The following is a 25,515-nucleotide window of genomic DNA, read 5'->3' as shown; positions in this document are numbered from 1 at the left end:
TAAGTAGAGAAAGCATTAGTAGAGGAGCGAACAACGTTTCACTCCTCTACATAATGCTTTCTTTACTTATACCAGTCATTTTTTTAAATATATGAAAAAGCATTTCGTTGGAAGTGAGGAATGGATCCTTGATGATATGTCGGAGGCAAAACCAATTATGCTACAACAATGACAAGTCATGCCATAGGAATTTCACTAGTGAATGAATACAACAATTAATGCTTGGAGTGCAGGAAGATAAATCGTGAATCATCTTGCTAGACAGTAAGGCAAACTGTATTTGGTTCAGATTTAGAAATGCAAGCTGGATGTATGTAACCTATGGAACTTTTGTGATCAGTTAAAAGTGCAGGAAAATGTGCTGTACTATTTACAACATATTGGACTTGACTTGGATGTTAAATATGATTAATATTCTGTAAGGTACTGTTTGAATCTTTAATGTACCTATTATTGTCATTAATACTAGAAAATAATGTTCCAATTTTGACATTGGAATATTTGTTAAGCAGTGAATTATTATGGTGGGGATAAAAATAACAAAGATACAGATTCTACACATGAAAAAAAAACGTAGTTTTGCTTGTTTTATGTTTTATTTTTGTGATAAGAATAATGCAATAAATAATAATTTTTCAAATAGACTTATTTGAATGTGTGAAATTATCAGAATTAGGCAAATTTCACAGAAAATAGCTTAAATACATAACAAATCTAATTAGAGTAACCCATGTTTTATTTCAATCAATAAAATTGAAATATGTAATAAAACACAACTTTATAAGATATTATAAAGGTTATAAATGCACGAGGAAGAATACAGAAAGAAACACCCACATGGTGAGACTTTGTAATTCGCACCATAATTACTACTAAACTTGTAATTGAAAGATGGTCTCCAATCAAAGATAACATTAGATAATACTGCAATTGCAATAGAGGATAGTGTATTTAAATAGGTAATAGTCAAGCAGGAAGTCAATAAGCCATATGAATTGAGCACTTCCAAAGTGACGGCGATACATTTTCTATGGGCAATTATAGCATGACCACATGCAAACCTAATAGAATACTACTTGACCAAGGTAATTCATGTATTAGTCGGATTCAAAAGATAGTAGTAGTTTTAAAGGAGAGTAATAATTGTAACCAGGTCTTTCAACCTAATCTCATGGCTGACCTTTTAACTAATTATATTTCATAGACATTCCAATTTTTATTCCAGACATTTGATATTTATGGTCAAGTTCGTCTGGACCGAATTGATTGTCTTGCCTTTAGTTAGCCAGAGATTTGTGTGAGAAAATCTCTGGATATTCTGTCTTGAAAATCAGTTTGGTAACCCTGATTTTCTGTTTGACAAGGAGTTATAATTCTCTACCGAGCCGAAGACACCAGGAATCAGTTTCTTCTTCCTTCTGACAGAATTCATGGGTAAAGATGTATTCCTGGCAAAAGCTGTACATATTCGGGACTTCACTGAATTATTTGTTTAGTCTGCTCTAAAGTATCTGATCATTGCAGATCCACACCGCAACATCCCAGGCCTATTTGGACAAAATATAGGAGCCATAAATAGACCAGAAAGTCATTACCTCCATTCCTATTATTGAGAACCCTTTAATGATTTAACTACCAGTGTTTAAATCTCCATAATTATGACAAAAAATAGATTACTCCATTGCCCTGTGAAAGTATACCTAACCGTTAAGAACAAATGTCATCAGTTGTGTATCCACCTATGTCAAGACCACTACATTCCGAGACCAAATAAGACATTTTTTTTTGTAGTTGTAGTCACCCTAAGGAATGGCTGAATACCAGAGAAAAAAGAAGGAAAGTTCTGTCTATATCAAACCATCAATACTTGCAACATGAAATCGGGTAATTTTGCTCACCATAACAGATGAAAACCTGAGAAAGAATGCGTCATCACCATTGATCAGAATAAATCCAGAAACTCGTGCCCTCTTCTAAATAAAAGCTGTTGCCCCATAGTTTATTATCTGACCATTGGCCAAATTTGCATGCAATGCAGAAGTTCGATATACCAACATCAAAATTGTCCTGGTAGCTACTTCAGTGACAGCAAGGTGAACCTAACAATAAATTCAAAATTAACATTGCTGTACTAAAAGTAATAAATATTCAAAAATTCAACATTACCAGGAGGGAGCCACCAAATGGACTGAGGCCTGAATATTAGATACAAATGTAAATAGAAGTATTTGGAATAATACTCATTGCTACTTACCTGGCTGAATTATGAAAAATCAAATGAGAGTGAATGGAGTTAGAAACTCTTGCTGGCTGTTAAGGTAAGTATACTTTTATAAATATTTATTTTTCTTGTTTATTTATTTTCAGATGCGTTTTCATTATGTATCTCTGCAAATTTGTTTTGATTTAATTTTATTTAATGATCTAAAATAAAGTGTTGTGTATTATGTAATAATTTAATTTTTATTAAAAACATCTGATTCAAATGTAATTTCATTTTTAAATGGTTTGAATTGTAACGTAGCATTTTATACTGAAGTTTGATTTTATATGCAATTGTACTTAAAATAAGGTTCTTTCAATTTTGTTATGTGCAACATGAGCAAAAACATAATACTTGATGTACGATTTTTCTGTTAATAAGGTTTAATTTAAGTGTGGATTACTGCGAAGGCATCATTACGGATTCATATTGTTTACTGCATTGTAAAATTTAAATATGTTTATTGAGATTTGGGCAAGGGACTTGTTTTAATGTGTGTGCGTATTGTCATTTTCATTTCTACGTAGTAAAGTGTTGTTTGTAACTTTTTTTGTTTACTTTTGCTTGCTATGACAATGCATCTATATTCAGTTGGTTCAGATTTTATATTTAATGCGTGTTTAACAAATATGTTTCTGAAAATAATTAAAATGAATTGCCACTGTTAAAGATCATTTGATTTTTGTTTAAAGTTAAGCACAAAGCTTCACAAAGAGCTATCTGTACTCTGTCCACCACGGGTATCGAAATCCGGTTTCTAACGTTGTGAGTCCGTAAACATACCGCTGTGCCACTAAGGTTGCAAAGACCATTGGACTTTTTAACTGAGTCTTCTTAAAGATTTTATACTATATATTTTTTGTTATTGTTAAAGGGTGTTTCATCATTTATTTAATATTTTGAATATTTTGGATTAAAGTTGAAGGGTTTTCATTTCTTGGCATAGTGTGTTAGAGTACTCTCTCCTAAAGGAGTAGGTGGTCATTGTGTCTGTAAATCGACTTTGTAATAGGGGCTGTTCTGTGCAACAGTGTGTACTTGTGTCTGCGTTAAAGGATTAAATTTCATATGATGTATTATTATGCCCCCGCTAGTGCAGCGGTATGTCTACGGATTAACAACGCTAAAATCAGGGGTTCAATTCCCTTGGGTGGGCTCAGCACATAGCCCGATGTGGCTTTACTATAAGAAAACACACACATATGTATTATTATCTGTGAAAGGGTTCATTATTACATTTTTTCTTGGTTCATTGACTTGCGTTTGTAGATAATTGGTCATCGGTAGGGAAGCAAATATAAACATACACAAAATCAAAGAAGCCCTACTTATATAACTAAAACCAAAATTAAACTAACACCTTTATATCTATACTAATTAATAATCTAACATCTAACTATAACGCCCCCTATAATCCCATGCCCGTTTACACTCTGGTCTCTATGACATGTGCCCGGCAATTGTCAGTTGCAAACTCTCTCTTTGTTAACCTAAAGATAACCTAAGAAGGGCGAAACGTTGTTCTCTACTTTGTTAGTAAAAGTGTTAATACCCATACCAGCCGTCCTGAAATACATAATTGTTGGTGATCAAAACTGTGAACATAAACTAATACTAACCTTACTCACTACAAAAATACTGGAAATATTGTGAGATATCTGAACTCAAAGAAGTCAGAAACATACAATAAATCCATAGGGAGCAGTGTTTTTCACCTAGACGCGAATGAGTTCAGCAAACAGCTTACTGAACAATATTCTGCAAGAATTAACAAACTTGATACGCATGTGTTTGGCAACTTGTATTACCTATTCTGTTAAATCTTCAAACTTTCACTGAACTCATTAAGTGATAAACTAGCCTTTGTTGCTTAAGAATTTTCCCATCAACCAATTCACCAAATCATGAATCAAAACGTTTTCTTTACTGCAGTCTGTTACACAGTGTTTAAACCTAATGTTCCTTACTTAAAGAAAATGTTGAAGTTACCTAAAGCGATTAGCACTACCCATATAAGAAGTCAAAGTGGAGGCCGTAACCTCAAGATCTTGAAAGACACCATTGTTGATGTTTTTGCACAATACGCAGCATTACTGCAATGGTTCCACAAGGTGAACAGCTATTATTCCTGAACCAGCGTTTCTCAAACTGGGGTGCTGGAAGCCCCAGAGATCAGCAAATGTACTTGAGAGGTTCCACGAGTTAAGTCTGAAAATGCATGAAGATATTTATAAAAACATTATTGATAGAATTTAATATATTTTGTAAAATTAAATTTATAAGAATTAAACATCCTATTTTAGAAAACATATTTTCATATATATATACATAATCTTTTTGTTTCAACACAAAAATATCGAATAAATTTTTAATTAAAAGGGTTACAAGTTACTTGATTATATTTGAATTTCGTGACTATTTTAGTTATCACAACTATAAAGCACACTTAAGATAAAAATTATGAAATGTTTTCTTAGAGATTTGCGAGTTTCGATACCTGTGGTGGGCAGAGCACAGATAAGCTATTATGTAGCTTTGTGCTTAATTACAAACAAACTAGGCCTGGCATGGCCAGGCGAGTTAAGGCGTTCGACTTGTAATCTGTGGGTCGCGGGTTCGAATCCCAGTCGCACCAAACATGCTCGCCCTTTCAGCCGTGGGGACGTTAAAATATTACGGTCAATCCCATTATTCGTTGGTAAAAGAGTAGCTCAAGAGTTGGCGGTACGTGGTGATGACTAGCTGCCTTCCCTTTAGTCTTATACTGCTAAATTAGGGACGGCTAGCACAGATAGCCCTCGAGTAGTTTTGTGCGAAATTCAAAAAACAAACTGTTTCAGAAGCTAATTAAAAGGATGAAAATGAACAGATGACGCCACTAGCTCTAGGTGGGTAGATTCGTGTACTATGTTAATATTTCAAGTTATAGCAGAAAAACTGGTAAAAGTTAGAATTAGCTTGGTAGAAGTCTATTTTTGATATAATTCGTAGATAAGTCATCTGATACAATAGGTACTCTTAATACGTAGGTAATACATATATTTATGCTATTTTGACTTGTTTAATTTAAAGCTTAGCTTTTATTTATAGGGCAGGTAAGAAAAGTTCATGTGCTGATAAACGATTTCTGTATGAAGTAACGAATTAAACATTATAGCATATACCTTTAATGCCTCATCTTAACGTATAATTTATATCGTTTAATATTAATAACTTAAGTCTGACTGAAATTCATGTTGAATATGGTCTGAAATCGGGTGAAAACATTATTAGTCTGATACTGAAATTATTCATAATATTACAGTATAATTACCGTGTGACGTGCAGAATAACGTTAATACTGCATAATCCGAATTGGTTAAAGTATAGTGTGCAATAGAATTTGTAATCTTACAATGTCGTCATTATCAGAACTACGAATTCTACTGTAAGTAGAATATATATATAGTTGGTTATATTACTATTACCATTATCAGATTTATTATTGTTTGTGAGTAAGCTAAATACAAAAATAGCTTAATACCATTAGTGTTACTAATATTAGTAATATACAGACAACAAGGGGACGTTCGACTCTTTAAGTTTAACTTGAACTTAAAGCTGAAATTTAAGGCTGCCCTTGCAAATTGCACACTCATTCCTGGCCTGAGGGGAAAAAGTAAAAGCAAAAGTTTTAAACTCAACCATTATTATTCAGGAATTTAATAGACTAAAATTTCTGTGGCATAATGCATGAGAGATAATGTAATCTAAATTATGCACATAACTTTTGTAAATGGTCTTAACAGTGTTAAGGAAGAAAATGATCTTGTTTTTTGTTGGAATTTTTTTCCAACTGATAAGCAGTTAAAGTAGTGTGTTATTGTCAGTTGAAGGGCAGTTATATAGTTTTTCACTTGTTGTTAAAAACATACCTTTGTGCTCATTCTCCTTCTCACAGATCATACAAGAAGTCATGGTTGTAATTTAATATTCTAGTGTTTTATAGGTAAAATATATGATAAGTATTCATTGATATCAAAATGGTCACCTTATATTTAAAAAAAAATGTTTATATTTGTATAGTTTATGGTTATCATAAAGGATCAAGTGATATTTTAATGTAAGGCTTTTATGGAATTTCAATTGTTACTGTTAGGTTACATGAAGGAAAACTACGGATCTTCGTTGACACACAAGTAAGGCCTGTATATTGACTATCTTCAGGAAAGAGTTCAAACCTCCAACATAGAGTAAAGCCTGTGAGGATAATTTAGGAACAGATTATAATTATTTTCTGTATAAAGTTAAATGTGGAATTTAACAAAGTCACTACAAAATTTTACCGATATGAAATTAGAACATTGCATGTGTGTGCAATTTGATCAACTAAATAACTAAATGAGGGATATTTGTTACAGTAATATAAATATTTTATATTCTTTTGTAAGTATAATAAAATGGTTGCTACAGTATCATTTACAAGTACATATGCATGTTCATGGTTATTAAACTTATCCAATGACAATAAGGAAAATACAAGGTACTGAAATGATGACAATGTTAAATACACAATTTACCTGTTGTGGTTACTCAAGTAGATGGGACAGTCTTGATATACCAACAAGTTCCTTGTTCTCTCCTACATGTTGTTATCCACTGCCTTGCCTATAAATATATTTTCTTTTGTCATGCTATTGAATAGTTTTCTCTATGTATAAAATTTGCAGCCCAAGTTATGAAAACTAAATAATGTTAAATTCCACTTACAAAACATTTATTAAATTGACCAATTGATCCAAATTGTTTAATATTCAACATTCTCAGCACTGCTAGAATTACCCAAGAATATGATATCATAAGCAAATTTTACTAATCAAATATCAGTAGTAATGTAAATAGAAAGAAAAGGCCCAAGCACTGACTCCTCTGGTACTTCACTAGTACCCCTCAGTGTGGATTCCTGTACGTGGTGAGGGGACCTCCCAGGGAAGATTCTGTTCTTTCAGTTTACTTCCTCTGGGATCTAAACATCCACCCACATGTTTGCTGTGCATGGCGACCTGTGAATGGGAGGAGAGGATTCTGGTGGTTGAGGGGTCCAATCCTAACACACCACTTTGGCCTTAAATTCCTGTAGATGGGCAGCCTTGGGGTGGCCCCCCTTGGGTCAATTGGCTGGTCCACTTGGGCTAGGGTCAACAAAATACCAGTGTTGGAAGTTCTCAACAGGTGTTGTGGACATTGTATCTGATGCTGGTGTTTGGGTATAGTGCTCATGAAACCCTGGCATTGCTGCAGTGTCCTTGCTTGACATTGTAGTGCATCCCCTCGAGGGTTCCATGGTGGGTGGGGTCAGTGGGCACCTAAATTTTCTTTTTCTCCTATGGATCGTCCTAATAAAAATCTTAATAAAATAGTAAAAAAACAGTCCATAGGTATAAGACCACATTTTGAAGATTCTGAGCAGCAATGTTCAACATCTGTACCACCTGTTGTACCTCATTTTCTTATCCTACATTCTCTTTCAGACAAACCTTTAGACCAAATATCTCCCTTTTTCATTCAGAAGAGACTAGAGGGACTTGCTGGCTCTCCAAAGTCAATAAAGAAGCTTCGATGTGGTGACATATTGGTGGAAACATCTACATCTCAACACATTGAACTTCTCTTGAGTTCAAAGGCAATTGGGGACATACTTATTGAGGTTACACCTCATGCTACTTTGAATTCATCATGAGGAGTTATTGTTGAAAGGGATTTGAAAAACATCCCCAAGTCGGAGATTCTTGCTGGTTTCTCCACTCAAGGAGTTTCTGCAGTGAGGCGAATCTCCATTTGCAAATATGGAAGTATGATGCCAACCAATGTCCTTATTCTGACATTTACGTCACCACGTCTGCCTGCCACCATCAAGGCAGGTTATCTTAATTGTAGGGTATGGCCGTATCATTTCAAACCCTCTCCGATGTATCCAGTGTCAGAGGTTCGGTCACCCAAAGATGTCATGTTGTGGTTTCCTGATGTGTGCTTGTTGTGGCGGCACGGACCATGATGCCTATGAGTATGAAAGAGACCATCATTGTATCAAGTGCAATGGCTCTCACCCATCCTACTTATGTTTTTGCCCTAAATGGTTGGAAGAAAAAGAGGTACAGCATTTGAAAACGATTCATAACATTACTTATCCTGAGGCTCGAAAATTGCTGTCCACCTCTTCATCTCAGACATATGCTGCCGCACTTTGTTCCACAACTACTGCGGAAGTGCAGACAGATATCTCTGTGCCTGCATGAGAATCATTCTGAAAACAAATGAAAATCCTTTTAACCATCATGGTTAAGAAAGTTGATGAATCAACTTTAACACCCATCTCTGTCCCTTACATACATTCCAACTAACCTCAAGATCCACATCCTTTGGTTCCGGGTACAGGCATTTCCTCGAATCCATCTTCTTCTCCCACCCCAAGATGCAAAACAATCATTCGTTCGTGTCCTCAGTCACTGGAATCCCCTTCCCACAGCAAAGACCTGCCCAATTGACCCAGGGCAGGATCAACGGAGGTCCACTGACCTCCCTTGAATAACGACAGTGAGGAAGAAAGACGTGGTCATAAACATAATAGTTCTCCACCCAATTCACCTACATGTAATTAAAAAGGGCCACCTTGATACAATGGAACTATCTAGGTTTACATTTTAATCTGGATGACATCAAAACACTGATTGCTTCCAATCATCCTGTATGTCCTTCCTTACAGGAAACATTTCTGAAACCTGCTGATACAGTCACCTTTCAACAATTTTCTTTATACAGAAATGACAGGCTGTGTGATGGACGAGTGCATTGAGGGGTGACACTGTTGGTTGATCAGCATGTGCCGATTCTATCTTTGCCACTCACACACCACTGGAGGCTGTAGCCATCTGTGTTTCCTTGGGTCATACCATCACTGTTTGTTCTCTCTACCTGTCACCTGGAGAGACATACGATCAATCAGACGTTGATGCTCTCATTGAACAGTTTCCATCTTCCTTTTTCATCCTGGGGGACTTTAATGGACATCATCACCTCTGGGGAAGTACTGATATTGATAGGAGGGGTTGCTTTGTAGAGCGTATGCTGTCTGATCACAACCTTTCTCTTTTCAATACTGGTTCTTCAACTAATTTCTATGCACCTTGTCAGTCCTTTACCGCTATTGATCTCTCAGTTTGCTCCCCTTCATTATTCTCCCATTTTTCATGGAGAATTGACAATAATCCATGAGGCAGCAATCATTCTTCTATAATTTTAAAAGAGACTGGTTGTGGTCAGTGTCACCTGACCTGCGTGCCCCAATGGAAGCTGGATCAGGCAAACTGGCCCTCTTTCACTGCTCTCACAGAACTTGATCCTGCCATTGTCTATAAACCATCAATAGATGACTGTGTTGTAGCAGTAACTGACTGTATTATACAAGCAGCTGATTGATCTCTGACTATAATCATCCCTTTATGCTGGTGGAATTCAAACTGGCCTTTTATCGGTCTGGCAGTACATCAGTTGGACCTGATGATGTACACTATGACATATTGTGCCACCTATCTCCTGCTTCACTTGCTATTCTTCTGATTGTGTTTAACTGGATTTGGCAGGAGAATGTTTTTCCTGATGCCTGGTGCCAGGCTATTGCCCTTCCTTTCTTTAAGCCTGGGAAGGATCCCAAGATTCCTTCAAACTATCGTCCAGTAGCTTTGACGAGCTGTCTCTGTAAGATCTTAGGGAGGATGATTTATGCTTGTCTTGTTTGGTTCCTCAAATGAAACAACCTCCTCTCGCCCACCCAGTGTTGGTTCTGGCAGCAGCACTCCACCATGGACCACCTGATTCAACTTGAAATGTCAATCAGAGAAGCCTTTCTCAAATGACAACATCTTGTTTCAATATTCTTTGACATTGAGAAGGCTTATGATACAACATGGACTTAAGGTATATATGGGTTACGTGGACATTTGCCCATTTTTTAAAAAAAAATTTTCATGGACAGGAGATTCCAATTTCGCGTTGGTTCGACATTTTCCCGTTCTTTTCTTCAGGAACTTGGAGTCCCTCAGGGCCATGTTTTGAGTGTCATACTTTTCAGTATAAAAATTAATGCCATCACTGAACAACTCCCTCTCACTGTTGCAAGCGGGCTCTATGTTGATCACTTTTGCACCTTATGTCAGTCATTGAACATGAGGTATATTGAGCGGCAGCTGCAGAATGCCTTCAATTGTTTACTGAAGTGGACCACAGCAATTGGCTTTACCTTCTTTCTCTCTAAAACCATTTGCATGCACTTTTGCCACCAGTGAAGTTGTGCTGCCTGTGGTCCCTGAGACAAAGTTCTCGAGGCTTATCTTTGACAGTAAGCTAACCTTTACAACACACATCAAGCAGCTACGGGTCAAATGTACAAGAGCACTGAACATCCTTTGTCCTCTCTTCCACCACTTGGGGAGCAGATCAGTGTTCTATGCTAAAGATATATCGTGCTCTTATTTGATTGAAACTCAATTATGGAGCACTGCTCTATGGCTCTGCCAGACCATCAGTGTTATAGATGCTAGACCCTATTCATCATCAAGGACTTCAGCTCTGCACTGGGGTTTTCCACACTTTCCCAGTTCAGGGGTTATACACAGTCTCATGAACCTTCTTTGCACCTCTGCCATTTGCAACTGTTTTTACTGTGTGCTTTGAAACTTCATTCCACCTGGGATTGTGTTTTCTTTCTTCGGTGGGGCATACATTTTCAGAGTGGATGATCTACCACTGCTCCATTTGGCCTTCATATCCAGGTGCAGTTGGATAAATCATGTCTGTCCTTGGATAACATTGCTGTATCCACTGGTCAGCCCATCCCACCATGGCTTCTTACAGTCCCCAATTATGTCCTATCTTTAACTCATGTGAGAAAAGTAGACACTCTCTTATTGGAAATACAGATGGTTTTAAATCAGGTAACAGTATGGGCTCTGCCATAGTTTGTTGTGGTTTGTGGTTGTGTGCAGAATCCCCTCTACAGCTTCTGTGTTCACTGCTGAACTGTAGACCATTTCCCTTGCCCTGGATAACATAGAAGCTAAGCAGTATTCAAACTGTATGATTTATACTGACTCGCTTAGTTTTCTACTGGCCCTGGAATTGCTTCATGTTAGTTCACACCCTGTTTTTGCCAATACCCAAAACTGACTGGCCCATTTCTCTTTAACATCTACTTCTATCAAGTTTTTCTGGATACCAGGCCACATTGGTATTCACAGGAATGAGCTCACCAACAGTGCAGCTAAATCTATTTGCTCTGGCACTTTTATTGCTGCGCCTGTTCCATACATGGATTATGGTCCTGTATTTAAGGCTTGGCTCCATGCCAGTTGGCAGTGAACTTGGAGTGAGCAACGTGAAAACAGGCTTTTCCAAATTAAACCCTCTATTAGACTTTGGCTGTCTTGCTACTGTAAGGATTGGAAAGAGGACGTTGTTCTAATTAAATTACACATTGGTCATAGTTTTTAACTCATTATTTTCTTTTATCTGGGACTGATGCACCAATGTGTTGTCTGTGTACCACACAGGTCACAATAAGGCACATTTTACTGTTTTGCCATTCTGTCCTGAAGTTTATCTGAAACATTAGACAGTGTTATTGGTGATGGTGACACTGTCCACCTGAGAAATGTTTTTAGTTTTTAAAAGCCATTAATTTTTTTATGCTATGTAAGTTTGTTTTTTTTTATTTCTACACTCAACTTAAGATAAAGACCCCCTCCCCTTCCCAAATCATTGTTGACCTAAAGCTAAATAAACTTGTAATTAAAAATAAAAATGGCTTATTATGTAAAAACTAGATCTGATATCTACAATAGGCAGATAACAATTAGCCCATTGTATAATTTTGCACTTAACAACAAACAGACAATGACAGTATATTAATTACTTATTTTTGATTAGGTGAATATTTTTGTGGCAATCAGTTTAATTATAATTTTATCAAGTGATTATTTTTTTATGACAGTGAATTTGCAATTGTGATTAACTGATTTTCATTTCTATGACAATAATCAGTGCAGTCATTATTCATAGGTAATTCATTACATGGATTAAACAGTCAACCTGTTCAACTGTTAGCAACAGAGCATTACATATAGTGACATATATGGGCTTTTCCACTTACACCGCTTTGTAGAAAATAAACAAAACATGTTATCATTTGCACTGCTTTGTAGAAAATAAAGGCAAGTATGGGCTTATCACTTTTACAAACTTCCCACTTTTTTACAATTGAATTGGACCTGCCAAACACCAGCATGCTTAGAATAGTTTAATTTTAAGAAATGAACATGTTATGTTTCTTTATATATATATGTGAAACATTCAGGACAATACTTAATTTCTAGTTGAACTTTATAATGACCTTGACCCCAAATTTACTTCTACTTGCTCTTTCCATTAAAAAAGAAAAAGTTGACTAATTCCAATAGTACCAAATGGAAGTTACTGATCTATAATGTGGCTAGTATTCAGTTAATTTCAGAATGGAATTGCTGGCATCAGACCAGCTTAGAAAAAGGGAATGTCATTCACTTGAAACCAAAAATAAACCACTCATGGTAACCATGGTAAAAGAAGTGTAAAGTGCCCCTTTTTATCAGATGGTGTTTGAGAGTGAGAGATGTGATAAACATTCATAAGTAGAAACCTTGGTTATATCTAGTCATCTCTGTATGTATAGCATACTGATATAGGGCTCAGAAAACAAGTTAGTTGTCTGAAGTACTCTAACTTCATATGTGCTTGTGTATTCAGTGCTATAAAGTTAATGCTTACTTGATTACTAATTGTACTTTTAGTTGAGAATCATAGGAAGCATATTAAAACTTGAAGAATTCATAGCCTAGGAAGTATTATTAACCTTGTAAGTACTGGAAATGGCTCTGAGTAATTTATATTAGCTTTGATAATTGTCTTTTAGAAATTACAGATAATGTATCTTGAAGTGTATTGAATCTGTTTTAGTTGTTGTAAGCATAATTAATTTCAATTATTTTGTTAACTTTTCCTGTATGCCTTAAATGTTTGAAACCATTTCATAAGACTAATTATTATAGGTTTATCATTTAGCTCGGAGTTATAAGATGTATTGTTCTAAGTAGATGACTCTTGAGCAAAAACTAATTTTATGTATTCGGATATAACGGGCAAGAAATAATACATTATTTTAAAAATGTTAAAGGACCATATTATTGCTTTCTTGTGTTTTGTTTTGCAAATATACTTTAAGAAATAACATGTTATTAAGAAGTCAAAGTATTTGTATGGTATATTTAAGATGAAATTCTATAGCTTGTTCTAGTTGAAGCATGTAACTTAGTAAAGAGGAAAAAAACAGTTTTCATAATCATTATTAATACCTAGGAATTACGTAAGTCCTATAAATAAATATGCATTGAAACCTATACAAAATGCATTTTTTGGAATATGTAGTGTCTAGCATTATCTTGTAAATCTAGTGCTTTGTATTATCATTGAGTGAATCTTTTGGAATATGCAGTGTCTAGTATTATGTTGTAAATGTAATATGTTTTGTATTAGTTTTGAGTTAATCTTTTAGAATATACAGTGTCTAGTATGGTAAATGAAGTGTACTTTGTATTAGTATGCTGTTATTCTTATGGAATATGAAATTTCTAGCATTATCTTGTATAAATGTAGTATACTTTATATTAACATGATATGCTGTTTATGGAATATGTGCAGTCTGTCTTTATATAATAGATGTAGTGTGTTCTATATTGCAGTGTATTTCATCTTTTATAGTCTGTAGTGTTGATCATATGTATCAAATGTAAAGTACTTTGTATTAGTTTGGAGTATATCTTCTTTAATATGTAGTGTTTAGTATGATGTGGGAAAGGTAGTGTTTTATACTTCCATGTAGTGCATCTTATGAAATATGTAGTGTCTGTAATTATGCAGTAAATGTAGAGCACTTTTGACTGACACAGAGTGAGAACATGTAAAATTTTGTCATTCCTCACACTATCCTGTTCCATTTTTTTTCTGCCTATCCTTTTAGAACTGAAATATAAAAGTTATTGTGAAAGTTGCATTTTTGGAAAAAAGATTTTGTTGTGAGCATTATTTATATATATATTTTTTACTAATCAGAATAAAAAGTAATTCCTTTTATGTATGGAACGTAGTTTTAAAACTTCTGTATACATTATATTCTTAGTAATTAAGATAGAGGTACAATTAATCAGTATTAAAAAAAAATACAATACTAAGTAAAGAGTCAAAATTGGACCTATCACACATTTTTGTTATTATATGTATTGGACCTATTTGGAACTGCTAAAAGTATCTTTGTGCCAAATTCAATGGAAATTGGTTGAAATACACTAATGTAATTGTAAAAAAAAAACCCTAAAATTATGCTTTTTTGTAACATCTTGACTCCTATATAACTACTAAAAATGGGCAAGTCTACCATTTTTGTTTGTTCATGTGTGGGACTTGTAGAAAGTGTTTTTAGTACCAAATTCCATATAAACTGGTTAGAATATGTCCAAGTAATTACCAAAACCCCACAAAATATGTTGTTTTTTCTGAGTTTTAACCCCCCTAAAAAGACTAACCTTTTGTTATGTCATCATGTTAGGCATGAGAAAATTTATATTCATGCCAATTTTCACTTTGGTAGTTGTTAATTTGATCTTTGACTCTTTAAAAATCCATAAATCTAATTAAAAACATATAAAGTTATCTAGTTGTATTAAACCCAGCTATAACCTTACCAAGTTTCAAGTCAATCCACCAAGAAATGGAGGAATGGTAGTTAGTTGGAAAGTATTTGGAAGATAAAGAAATAGTATGTGTCTCCATGGAGATATAAGTAGTATTTAGTAAATATAAATTTTTGTGCATGCATACATGAAGAAAATTATTTCATTATTTTTGGATTTTTTCCAGTCTCAAAAATGTCATTCCCAAACAAAGAGCAACGTCAGCGATGTTGGGACTTGAGGGATAAGTACTGGGGATGTTTGGATAAGAATAATGATGATGCAACTAAATGTAGAGATTATAGAAATATGTATGAAACAGAATGTCCAAGCCAATGGGTGAGTTAAATGTACTTCTAGCTAAGTAACATATTTTATGATGATAGTTACTTCCTTTTCACTTTCAGTTTATTGACAAATGAGTAGGGAGGGTCTTAAATGTTTGTCTTCGCAAAATGGGTTTCCAGACTTGAAAGATTTTCAGAAGCCGTTTGCTAGAGGAAAAGCATTTTTTAGCTCATGGAAGGAAACTGATGATACAGTAGTATCACAAAAAAATTTAAGTGCACTCCCCCGACCACTTTTATAAGAAGATAGGAAACCCTAGTCTTAAGACACACTTATTTTGATATTATGATTACACTATGTAGTAATATGATAGTGACTCCAATATCCAGAGATACCTTTAAAACATTTTCATGTATCACAAAAACACCAACATAAAACAAGTGCATGTTTGAAATATTTTTGTCATAAGAAGACAGTAGTTAGATTGTTCAGAGACAGAAAATAATTTAAAAAGCTTGTGTTAAGAAGTTTATGTAAAAACACAATTATTGGCATTACAACAAATATTTCTCCAATTAAACAACTTGTTTTCTTAGGAGTAACATAACATTCTGGGACAACATGGGACTTACTAGTTCATATCAGCTGTTCAATCCTCTAAACTTATCTTGAAAAAAATATTCTTAAAGTCAGTTCTTATCATTCATATACTAATCAAGCTTTTTCTTAAAATCACTTAAATTTACTGCCTTTATAACATCTGAAGGCCAACCATCCTGTTAGAAAAATGAAACTGTCTTAGTTGAAGTTGTATCCTCCTCTGTCATTCTAGAAACATTTTTCTGAACCCTTTCCAACAATTAAATATCTTTTTCTAAGGTAAGAGGAGCCCAAGACTGAACACACTATTCCAAATGTGGCCTAACCAGTGACACATACAGTGAAATTATAACTTCTTTAGACTTTTATTCAATATTTTGGTAAATACAACCTAAAATCCTATTTGCTGTACCACTAGCAAGAGTACACTGCTTAGATTGCTTTTGGTACTGGTCAACCATTACACCAAATTCCTTTTCTTCCATTTATCATAATTAAAACCAATCTGCCATTTATTTGCTCAACTCACTAAATGATCTAAATCCTTTTGTAAATCAGCAGCATCCTCTTCATAGATAGCAATACCCAAGATCTTAATATTATCATGATGACAAGATACCCACTTGAAATAAAAATGTGTTCTAATAATTGCTGGAATGGGTATTAAAAACTCTAATTAAAGTACAGAACAACATTTTGACCTTACTTTATTTTAAAGTTTTTAATACAAGCCATCTTTAGAATACATCTTAATACCATCTGCAAATTTAAGTAATTTATTGACTATTTCTTCATCTGTGTCACTGACGTAAATCAAAAAAAGCAAAAGCCTTGAGACTGAGCCCTCAAATACCACATTTGTGACATTAATCCAGTTTGACTGAACTCAATTTGTAACAACTCTCTGCTTCCCTACATCAAGCCACTCTTCTATTCAATTAACTAACTTATCCCCCATACCTATAGATATAGTTGTTTTTACAAGCTGTTTGTGGCACTGTGTCAAATGTTTTCTGAAAATTCAGATACAACAAATCTTACACCCTTACCCTCATCTGTATAAGCAGTAACCTTTTCAAAGAATGTCAAAATATTTATAAGGCAAAATCTTCCTTTAGTAGAAACCATGTTGACTATCAAATAATATTCTAAACTTTGTGAGCTGACCTTACAAAGTATCTTTTAACTTACTTTTTTCCATAACTGTTCCAAGGTTTATGGGTCTATAATTATGGAGATCAATTTTTGTCACTTTCTTGAAAAAACATTTTACATTAGCTGACATCCACACTTCTGGTAGCTTCCCACTATTCAAGGACTAACAAAAACAATAGTAGTACGTGACTCATATATCCAATCTTTAACCTCTTTCAAAACACTTGGGAAAAATATTATCAGGTCTTGGAGTCTTATCATTTTTTAAAATTTCTAATTTTTTCTTAACCAGCTCAAAATTAATGCAGTCATCTTGTTTCATCTCATTCCATTTATTGACTGTTTTAAGTTGTAAAATACTGCTTAAATCTTTATTAGTAAAAACCAGAGTAAGACAACATCTGATAACACATTCATATCATAATATCAAATACTTGTCTTCCTTTATCATTCCTCAAGGGCCTGACTCTATTCTGATATTTTGCTTCCCCTTAATGTATTTGTAAATATACTTACTGTTAATTTTTACATTTTAATCCCTTTTCTTATACATCCTTTTTGATGTCCTAATTCTCTGTTTCACCAACTTTCTTGATCTTCTGTAATCTTCTAAATCTCCCCTCGTATCAATCAATTTAAATCTATGATGCTTTTATTTAATTTTTATCTCTTATATTCTTTCTGAGTCAAGCCTGGTATTTTACTTGTAGCTAACCTTTTCTTTCTATAAGGAATATGTTTATCTTGAATATTTAAACATTTATCTTTGAAGTTTTCAATATCTGATCAATGTATCCAAATAAATCAGCTGCCCAATTCACAACAGATAATTCTTTTGCATCCCTTCAAAATTTGTAACCAAAACATCATCCCTTATCTCCTTTCGATACAGCACATGTATTTTCACAAAATCTGGTAGACTTTTAGTAAAGATTACAAGTATTTTGTATACAAAAATTCAATTTTTTTAATAAAATATTTTTATTAAAGATTTATTTATGAAAATATTGAGTCTGTTTCATTACAAGCCTGAGTGCAAATTGATGTAATATAATAATGAAAAGCTATTCTTCATCCTCACAATCTCATATATTATTTGCATAATCTCTGGAACCTCCTAAATACATTTCAAATGTTTGTTTTCAGTAAGACTTTGTATTTTATGTTATTTTCTATATACAAACTTTGTTGGGTCTGTCACTTGACCAACCTCACAACTATCATAAAAACATTAGGAAATAAATATAAATTATGCACTTTTTCATTCTAGAATGACTACATAGTATAATGCAAAAATATAAATGTTAAGTCTAAGTAGTTTAAGTCTCATAATACTATATATTTATTATTTAATATATAGACTTTCTAGTCATGCCTGTCTAGCAATACATAACTTGCATTTATGTGGTGCACATGCACCCGCATTACATATCCAGTAATATAAAACTGACCTTTAGTTTTCCCTGTCTTAGCTGTGTTTCAGCAGACTAGCATTTTGTAATATACTGTCACATTTCAGTTGTTATACATATATATCTATATATATATATACACACACACACATATGTAAATAGACTATTACTATTTAAAAATAAATTATTAAACTTATTTACCTTAAAATATAGGTAAAATATACAACAATAAATCAAGATGTAAAGCAAATAATTATCTCTTCTCACTATGACCTTTGTACCCGGTTGCTGCTGGACATAGGTTGCTAAGCCTTTTAAAATTTCATACATGGAGGAAATCAAACAGAATTTTTTTTTTTTTTAGGTTTTATATATGCAGGTGAATAACCAAAAACTCAGAACTATGCTGATACCATAGAATTCCACTATGATTTATTAAGCTCTGTAACTATGGTGTATTTAAATTTAAAGACTAAAGACAAACCTACCTTCTTGAAATCCTGGATTGGAAGTATGTGGTTGCCTTTTTGACAGATTAAAATGGCTGAGAAGAGCACTCTAGGGACATTCTAAACTGTAGATTTGTTATTCATGTATATCTTGAAGTAAGTGTACATAAGAGGTTGTTTTCAAAAATGGAAAGAGATGAACAGGGCAACCGTGTTTGATTCAGTAGATAAGTCATATCTTAGCAAAATAAAAAGATAAAGAGGTTCTTATTTTATATTCTTGCTTGCTAACATTAGTAATATGAGTTCCTAATTTATAAGAAACTACAGAATTAGTAGTTTGAGACATCTTAATTTTAAACAGTGCTGTATTCAACATACCACCTGACTCACTAAAATCTATATTTAAATGTTCTTTTTATTTTCTTTACTGTTAAAAATTAACATACATAAATTAAAGTTTGAATTATAATCTACTACAATTTGATTCCAAACTTACTGATATAAATTCATTAAACAGTAGTTCAGGAAAATTTTGAATGCAAGTCAACAAACACTGTGACATGGCCTTTGACCTGTGACCTGTCACAAAAAGGTTAATTGCTGCAAGTTCTCTTTATTTTGACAAAACATGTATAACCTTGGCAGGCTACCTGTCATTTTAAAAGAATTATTCTTCCTTTTCATACGTTATTCAGATTCAGCAATTTTATTCCCCTCAGTGTGGATACCTTTCAGAGAAGGTTCTGTTCTTTCAGTTTATCTCCTCTGGAATCTAAACATCCACCCATGTGTTTGCTGTGCATGGCAACCCATGAAGGGGAGGAGAGGATACTGCTGTTTGAGGGGTCCAACAATAACACACCACTTTGGCCTTGAATTCCAGCCTTGGGATGGCCTACTTGGGCCATTCGGCTGGTCCACTTAGGCTAGGGTCAACAAAGTACCAGTGTTGGATGTTCTCAACAGGTGTTGTGGACATTATATCTGATGCAGGTGTTTAGATATAGTGCTCACGAAAACCCTGGCGTTGCTGTAGTGTCTTTGTTTGACATTGTAGTGCGTCCCCTCATAGGGCTCCATGGTGGGTGGGGTCAGTGAGCACCGCAATTTCCCTTTCTTTATTATGAATACTCCAATTAAAAATCTTAATAAAATGGTGAAAAAAAAACAGTCTATAAGTAAATGACCACGTCTTAAATATTCTGAGCAGCAATCTTCATCATTTGCAACACCTGTTGTACCTCATTTTCTTATACTATATTTTCTTTAAGACAAACCTTTAGACCAAATATCTCCCTTTTTCATTCAGAAGGGACTAGAGGGACTTGCTGGCTCTCCAAAGTCAATAAAGAAGCTTCGATCTCAACACAGTGAACTCCTGTTGCATTCAAAGGCAATTGGGGATATACCTATTGAGGTTACACCTCATGTTACTTTGAATTCATCATGAAGAGTTATTGTTGAGAGGGATTTGAAGAACATCCCAGAGTCAGAGATTCTCGCTGGTTTCTCCACCCAAGGAGTTTCTGCAGTGAGGTGTATCTCCACTCACAAAGATGGAAATATGGTGCCAACTAATGTCCTTATTCTGACATTTACGTCACCACATCTGCCTGCCACCATTAAGGCAGGTTATCTTAATTGAGTATGGTCATACAATCCAAACCCACTCTGATGTTTCCAGTGTCAACAGTTCGGTCACTCAAAGACATCATGTCACGATTCCTTGACGAGTGCTCATTGCAGTGACAAGGACCATGATGCTTATGAGTGTGAAACAGACCCTCATTTCATCAATTGCAATGGCTCTCTCAAAGTTTTCGACTTTCGTTTTTTCATTCTGAAAAAAAGGTGCAGCATTTGGATACGATTCATAACGTTACCTACCCTGAGGCTCGAAAATTGCTGTCCATCTTGGACGTATGCTGGTCCACTTCATTCCATTGCTACTGTGGGAGTGCAGGCAGATCTCTCTGTGCCTCCTAAAGATCGTTCTCCAAACAAATGAAAAGTCTTTTGACCTCCATGGTTATGAAAGTTGATGAATCAACTTCAACACTGTACTTTATATACATTCCACCAAACCCCAAGATCCACATCCTTTGGCTCCAGGTACAGGCATTTCCTCAGATCCATCTTCCTCTCTCACCCCAAGATGCAAAATAATCATTCATTCACGTCCTCAGTCTCTGGAATCCCCTTCCAACAGCAAAGACCTGCCCGACAGACCCAGGGCAGGATTCATGAAGGTCGATAGACCTCCCTCGAATAAGGAAAGTAAATGAATAAGACGTGGGCATAAACAGAAGGGTTCTCTACCCAATTCACCTACACGTAAATAAAAATGGCCACCCTGATACAATGGAACTGTCAAGGTTTACATTCTAATCTAGATGACATCAAAACAGTGATTGCTTTGTACCATCCTGTTTGTCTTTCCTTACAGGAAACATTTCTGAAACCTGCTTACACAGTTGCCTTTTGGCAGTTTTCTTTATACAGAAATGACAGGCTGTGTGATGGACGATTGCTTTACTTTCAGTATGATTTATACTGACTCGCTTAGTTCTCTACTGGCCCTGGAATCGCTTCATGTTGGTTCACATCCTGTTCTCGCTGATATTCAAAACCGACTGGCCCATTTCTCTTTAACACATACTTCTCTCCAGTTTTTCTGGATATCAGGACACATTGGTATTCATGGGAACGAGCTCGCAGACACTGCAGATAAGTCTATCTGCTTTGGCATAATCACTGCTGTGCTTGTCCCATACATGAACTATGGTCCTGTAATCAAGACTCGGCTCCATGCCAGCTGGCAGTCGACTTGGAGTGAGCAATATGAAAATAAGCTTTTTCAAATAAAACCCTATATTAAACTTTGGCCGTCTTGTTACTGTAAGGATTGGAAAGAGGAAGTTGTTCTAACTAGGCAACGCATTGATCACACTTTTTTAACTTATCGTTTTCTTTTATCTGGAACTGATCCACAGGTGTGTAGTTTGTGTAACATTTGGATCACAATAAGCCACATTTTCCTTTCTTGTCATCATTATGATTCACAACGACAGCACCATTTTAAGCATGTTCTGTCCCAAGGTTTGTCCAAGTTAGACAGTGTTATTGGTGATGGTGACACTGTCCATCTTTTAGTTTTTAAAGGCCATTAATCTTTTTAATGCCATTTAAGTTTTTTAATTTATACTTTACACCTTTTTAATGTGGCTCCCTTTTAAAAATCACAGTTCATCTAGTTCAATGTGAAATTAGAAAATGGCCATAAAGTCAAATAACTCGAAACCATAACTGGAACGGCCAACTTCAGGTAACTGACAGTGGTTTTTGTACTTACCTGTTTGTCTTCCTGACGAGTTATAATTACAGATATGCTACAACAAATCCTCTACAACTTGTATTACTGTATTTTTTCTCTTAATGCTGTAGACTAGATGTAAACATAGATTTTATGCTGTTTTTCTTTAACTTTGTTTTATTTTTACCTTAATTTCCTTTTGTAAATTTCCTAATTTTACTTTAATTTTAACTTTTTACTGGATGTTTGGCACAGATAGCCTATCTGCTTTGTGCCATAAAACACCAAATCAACCAGCCAGCAATTTTATTTTACGACTTTCAAGTCCCCACATATTACATCCTTATTTATGACAGTTAAAAAAATTTAAAGAGAGATAGAGAGAGTAGTTGATGTAAATGCATTTATTTTATAAAAATATTCTTTAATGGGAAATGGCATGAGCATTGTCATTTTTTTTTAATGTTCAGTTATTAACTAGGGATATTAATAATTTCCTAAAGTGTTGGAAAGGAGTTTTTAACATGGTAATATACTTTGGAAATTGTTATTTCTAAACTAGAAAACATCAAATATTAAACTTTCACAATATTAGCTGAAAAATAAGTAGTGTCTGGTTTTAATTATCTATACTGAAGGCCAAGTTAATTTATAGTTTTACTGTAAATATATGGCTTACTCTGATTGGAACTTATTACTACTTAGCAACACTTCTATTACTATTTAAAAAATTACATTTTTAATACAAGGTTTCACTCTCTGTTGTTTTCAGCAAAAGTTATAAAATGTGCTTGTGCTCATTTCAGGTCAAGCATTTTGATAGGAAGAGACTTTATCTCCAATTCAAGGATAAGATAGAGAATGAAGGGTATGAACCTATTGAAGAAGAAAATAAGAAATCATGATATTAATTTGAAGTGTAATATGAAATATTTGAAAATCACCTCATAGCTAGAGAGCTAAGAAATGTGGTAGTTGTCCTTGTAAAAAGAATTAGAATTTTTATTATAATGTTTATTCTTTGTCATTTTATTGACTATGTGCAGGTAATGCAGCATTGAATTAAAGTTTAGTGAGGCCCAGGTAATATTTGAGAATGATAATAACTTATCTTTGTTCTGCTAGTTCTATAACCACAACTTTTTTTACTTGGATGGTTTATGACTTGGGCCTAGTTGACCTGTGCTTTAATCCAGGACTGAGATAAAGTCACTTTAGTAAATGTATTTTGTATATTGATTTCCATAAGTTTTCTCTAGATTTTTAAAGGCATCCAAGTTATCTTTAAATGTTTTACTTCCATTTTGTTCTCTATAATATTGATTTGCTAATCTATAGCCTTGGCCATAGGAAATAGTCCATGCAAGCCAAATTAACTTTTATGTAACTGACTAGCTTAGTATAGAATTTTGCTTACTAACTGCCTGATAAATTAAGTTACTTGGACAATACCATTTAATTGGAAAAAAAAAAAGAATTAATGAACACAAATTTGTTATATAACACATTTTCAGAGTTGTTCTGTGAAAGGTTCAAGCTTTTAAAATTCCTCAAGTGCAGAATGAACACATGGAATGTATTATTGGAAATAAAATATTTTATCTATTTGCACATTTTAATTGATAGTTCTTTCATCCTTATTGTGGAACAGACAGTGTCATATATTAGCAACATGCTTGTTACTTTCACTGTCTGGATCATTTTGTGGGCAGAGTTTTTTGGGTATTATATAGTGCAAGCAAGCATTGTTAAAAGATAAGTAAAACTGATACATAATTCATAACTACCTGATGGGTAATCTTGTTCTCTTCTGTAATATAAAAACTCACAAATATCAATAGGTTATGGTCAAGGTGAATTATTTAAGTTCAGAATTAAAATTAATCTAGTAATTAACATAGTTAAATTTATATACTTTTCTAACTACGAATATGTATAACATCAGAAATAAAAAGCGTATCATGATTAGAATTCATGAGTATAACAATTGTTATCCTTTCTTTCAACAGTATTTTTTGCCATAAGCTGATTATATCACCAAGTGCAGTCAGGTTACAAGATTTAAGCTAGTCCTCACTTCTTATACTATACCAAGTAAACTAACTGTCATAATAAACATAAATACAGCTAAAACCAAAGGTTTTGCATTACCTTAGAATTTTAAAAATATGAAACAATAAAAAAATTGTGTAACATTAAATAAGGAATATAAATAATGTCATTCAGCAAAAAAAAACTTGAAAATATCAAATCTACTCTAGACCATAATGTATGTTAGTACTTAAAATTTTCATATATTTTAGTTTCTTGGGCTTCTCAGACATGAACTCAGTGAGTCAGTAAAGAGTTGGGTTGTCCTTTAGATTCTCCATTCAGCTTTTAAAGATAACATTATTAGCAGGTTTTATTTAACTGTATAAAGCAACATTAAGAAATTTTAGGGTTATGCAATACATTTGACCATAGCTGTACATGTGTCAAACATTTTAACATATACTGTTTATGATGCTGATATTACAGAAATAACAGAATATGATTTACATAAGAATCTCAAAATTATTTTGTTATATGCATTGTCACTGATTATATTTTTCACACACACACTTAAATAATAGTGCTTTAGAATCAAAGAGGGGATATATAGTTGTTACATATTATATCTGAGACAAGTCTTTGATTTCAAACTAGCTGGAAATGTTAATTTTAATTTAGAAGTTAAATGAAAGTCAACATGTAATAAAGTTATGATATTTACCAACAAGATTGATACACACAATTCTCTTTCTTAACACACATTTATTTTAAAGCACAACACAATTTATAATGATTGTTATTACAAATAATGTTTATATACAAGAGTTTTACAAATACTGAGTTTGCTATCTGGTGTGGAACTGAATATTTTATCAACCATTCATGACAAATTAATTCTATGTTGATATTTTTACACTTTGTTTAACGGCTAGCTTCCTGGCCAAATATCTAGTTTTCTGAGGCTTATAGTATACCGACTGTAGCAACCAAACAATTCGAAGATTCACTGATGCTTTTATAAAATGTTGATTCTTACACTCAACAATCTTTAGATACCAGGCAAGACTTGTGCAATACACATTTGACAGTATAAGTTACATCCATTCCTAAATATATATTAAAATGAAACAAATGTAGGTACTAAAATAAATTTGTTACATGGGTAAGCGAGAGTAAGGAGTTCTATGTTCAAAATCTAGTGGTA

At 33.9% G+C, this 25,515-nt stretch overlaps 1 protein-coding gene across 6 annotated transcripts; it reads left to right on the top strand.

Moving 5' to 3' along the window:
- Nucleotides 1-4,762: 4,762 nt before the first annotated feature.
- On the top strand, nt 4,763-23,896 carry LOC143244605 (cytochrome c oxidase assembly factor 6 homolog). Of its 6 annotated transcripts, none has more exons than XM_076489585.1 (3): nt 4,763-5,151; nt 15,245-15,396; nt 23,084-23,896. In XM_076489585.1, exons 1-3 carry the CDS (start codon nt 5,133-5,135, stop codon nt 23,180-23,182), a joined length of 270 nt encoding a protein of 89 aa, XP_076345700.1. In that variant the 5' UTR covers nt 4,763-5,132; the 3' UTR covers nt 23,183-23,896. The 6 variants fall into 6 exon arrangements, with proteins under 6 accessions (XP_076345700.1, XP_076345701.1, XP_076345704.1 ...); XM_076489586.1 differs by having other exon boundaries at nt 5,149-5,292; XM_076489589.1 differs by lacking the exon at nt 4,763-5,151 and adding an exon at nt 5,154-5,203.
- The last annotated feature ends 1,619 nt before the right edge of the window (nt 23,897-25,515 follow it).

Source organism: Tachypleus tridentatus, chromosome 2, assembly GCF_004210375.1.
Source record: "Tachypleus tridentatus isolate NWPU-2018 chromosome 2, ASM421037v1, whole genome shotgun sequence".
NCBI classification, from domain to species: domain Eukaryota; kingdom Metazoa; phylum Arthropoda; class Merostomata; order Xiphosura; family Limulidae; genus Tachypleus; species Tachypleus tridentatus.
This window is presented reverse-complemented; position numbering and strand designations above follow the sequence as displayed.

Coding starts and splice junctions, on each gene's coding strand:
- LOC143244605 (XM_076489585.1), top strand. Junction 15,397..23,083: donor CAGAATGTCCAAGCCAATGG/GTGAGTTAAATG, acceptor TGCTCATTTCAG/GTCAAGCATTTTGATAGGAA.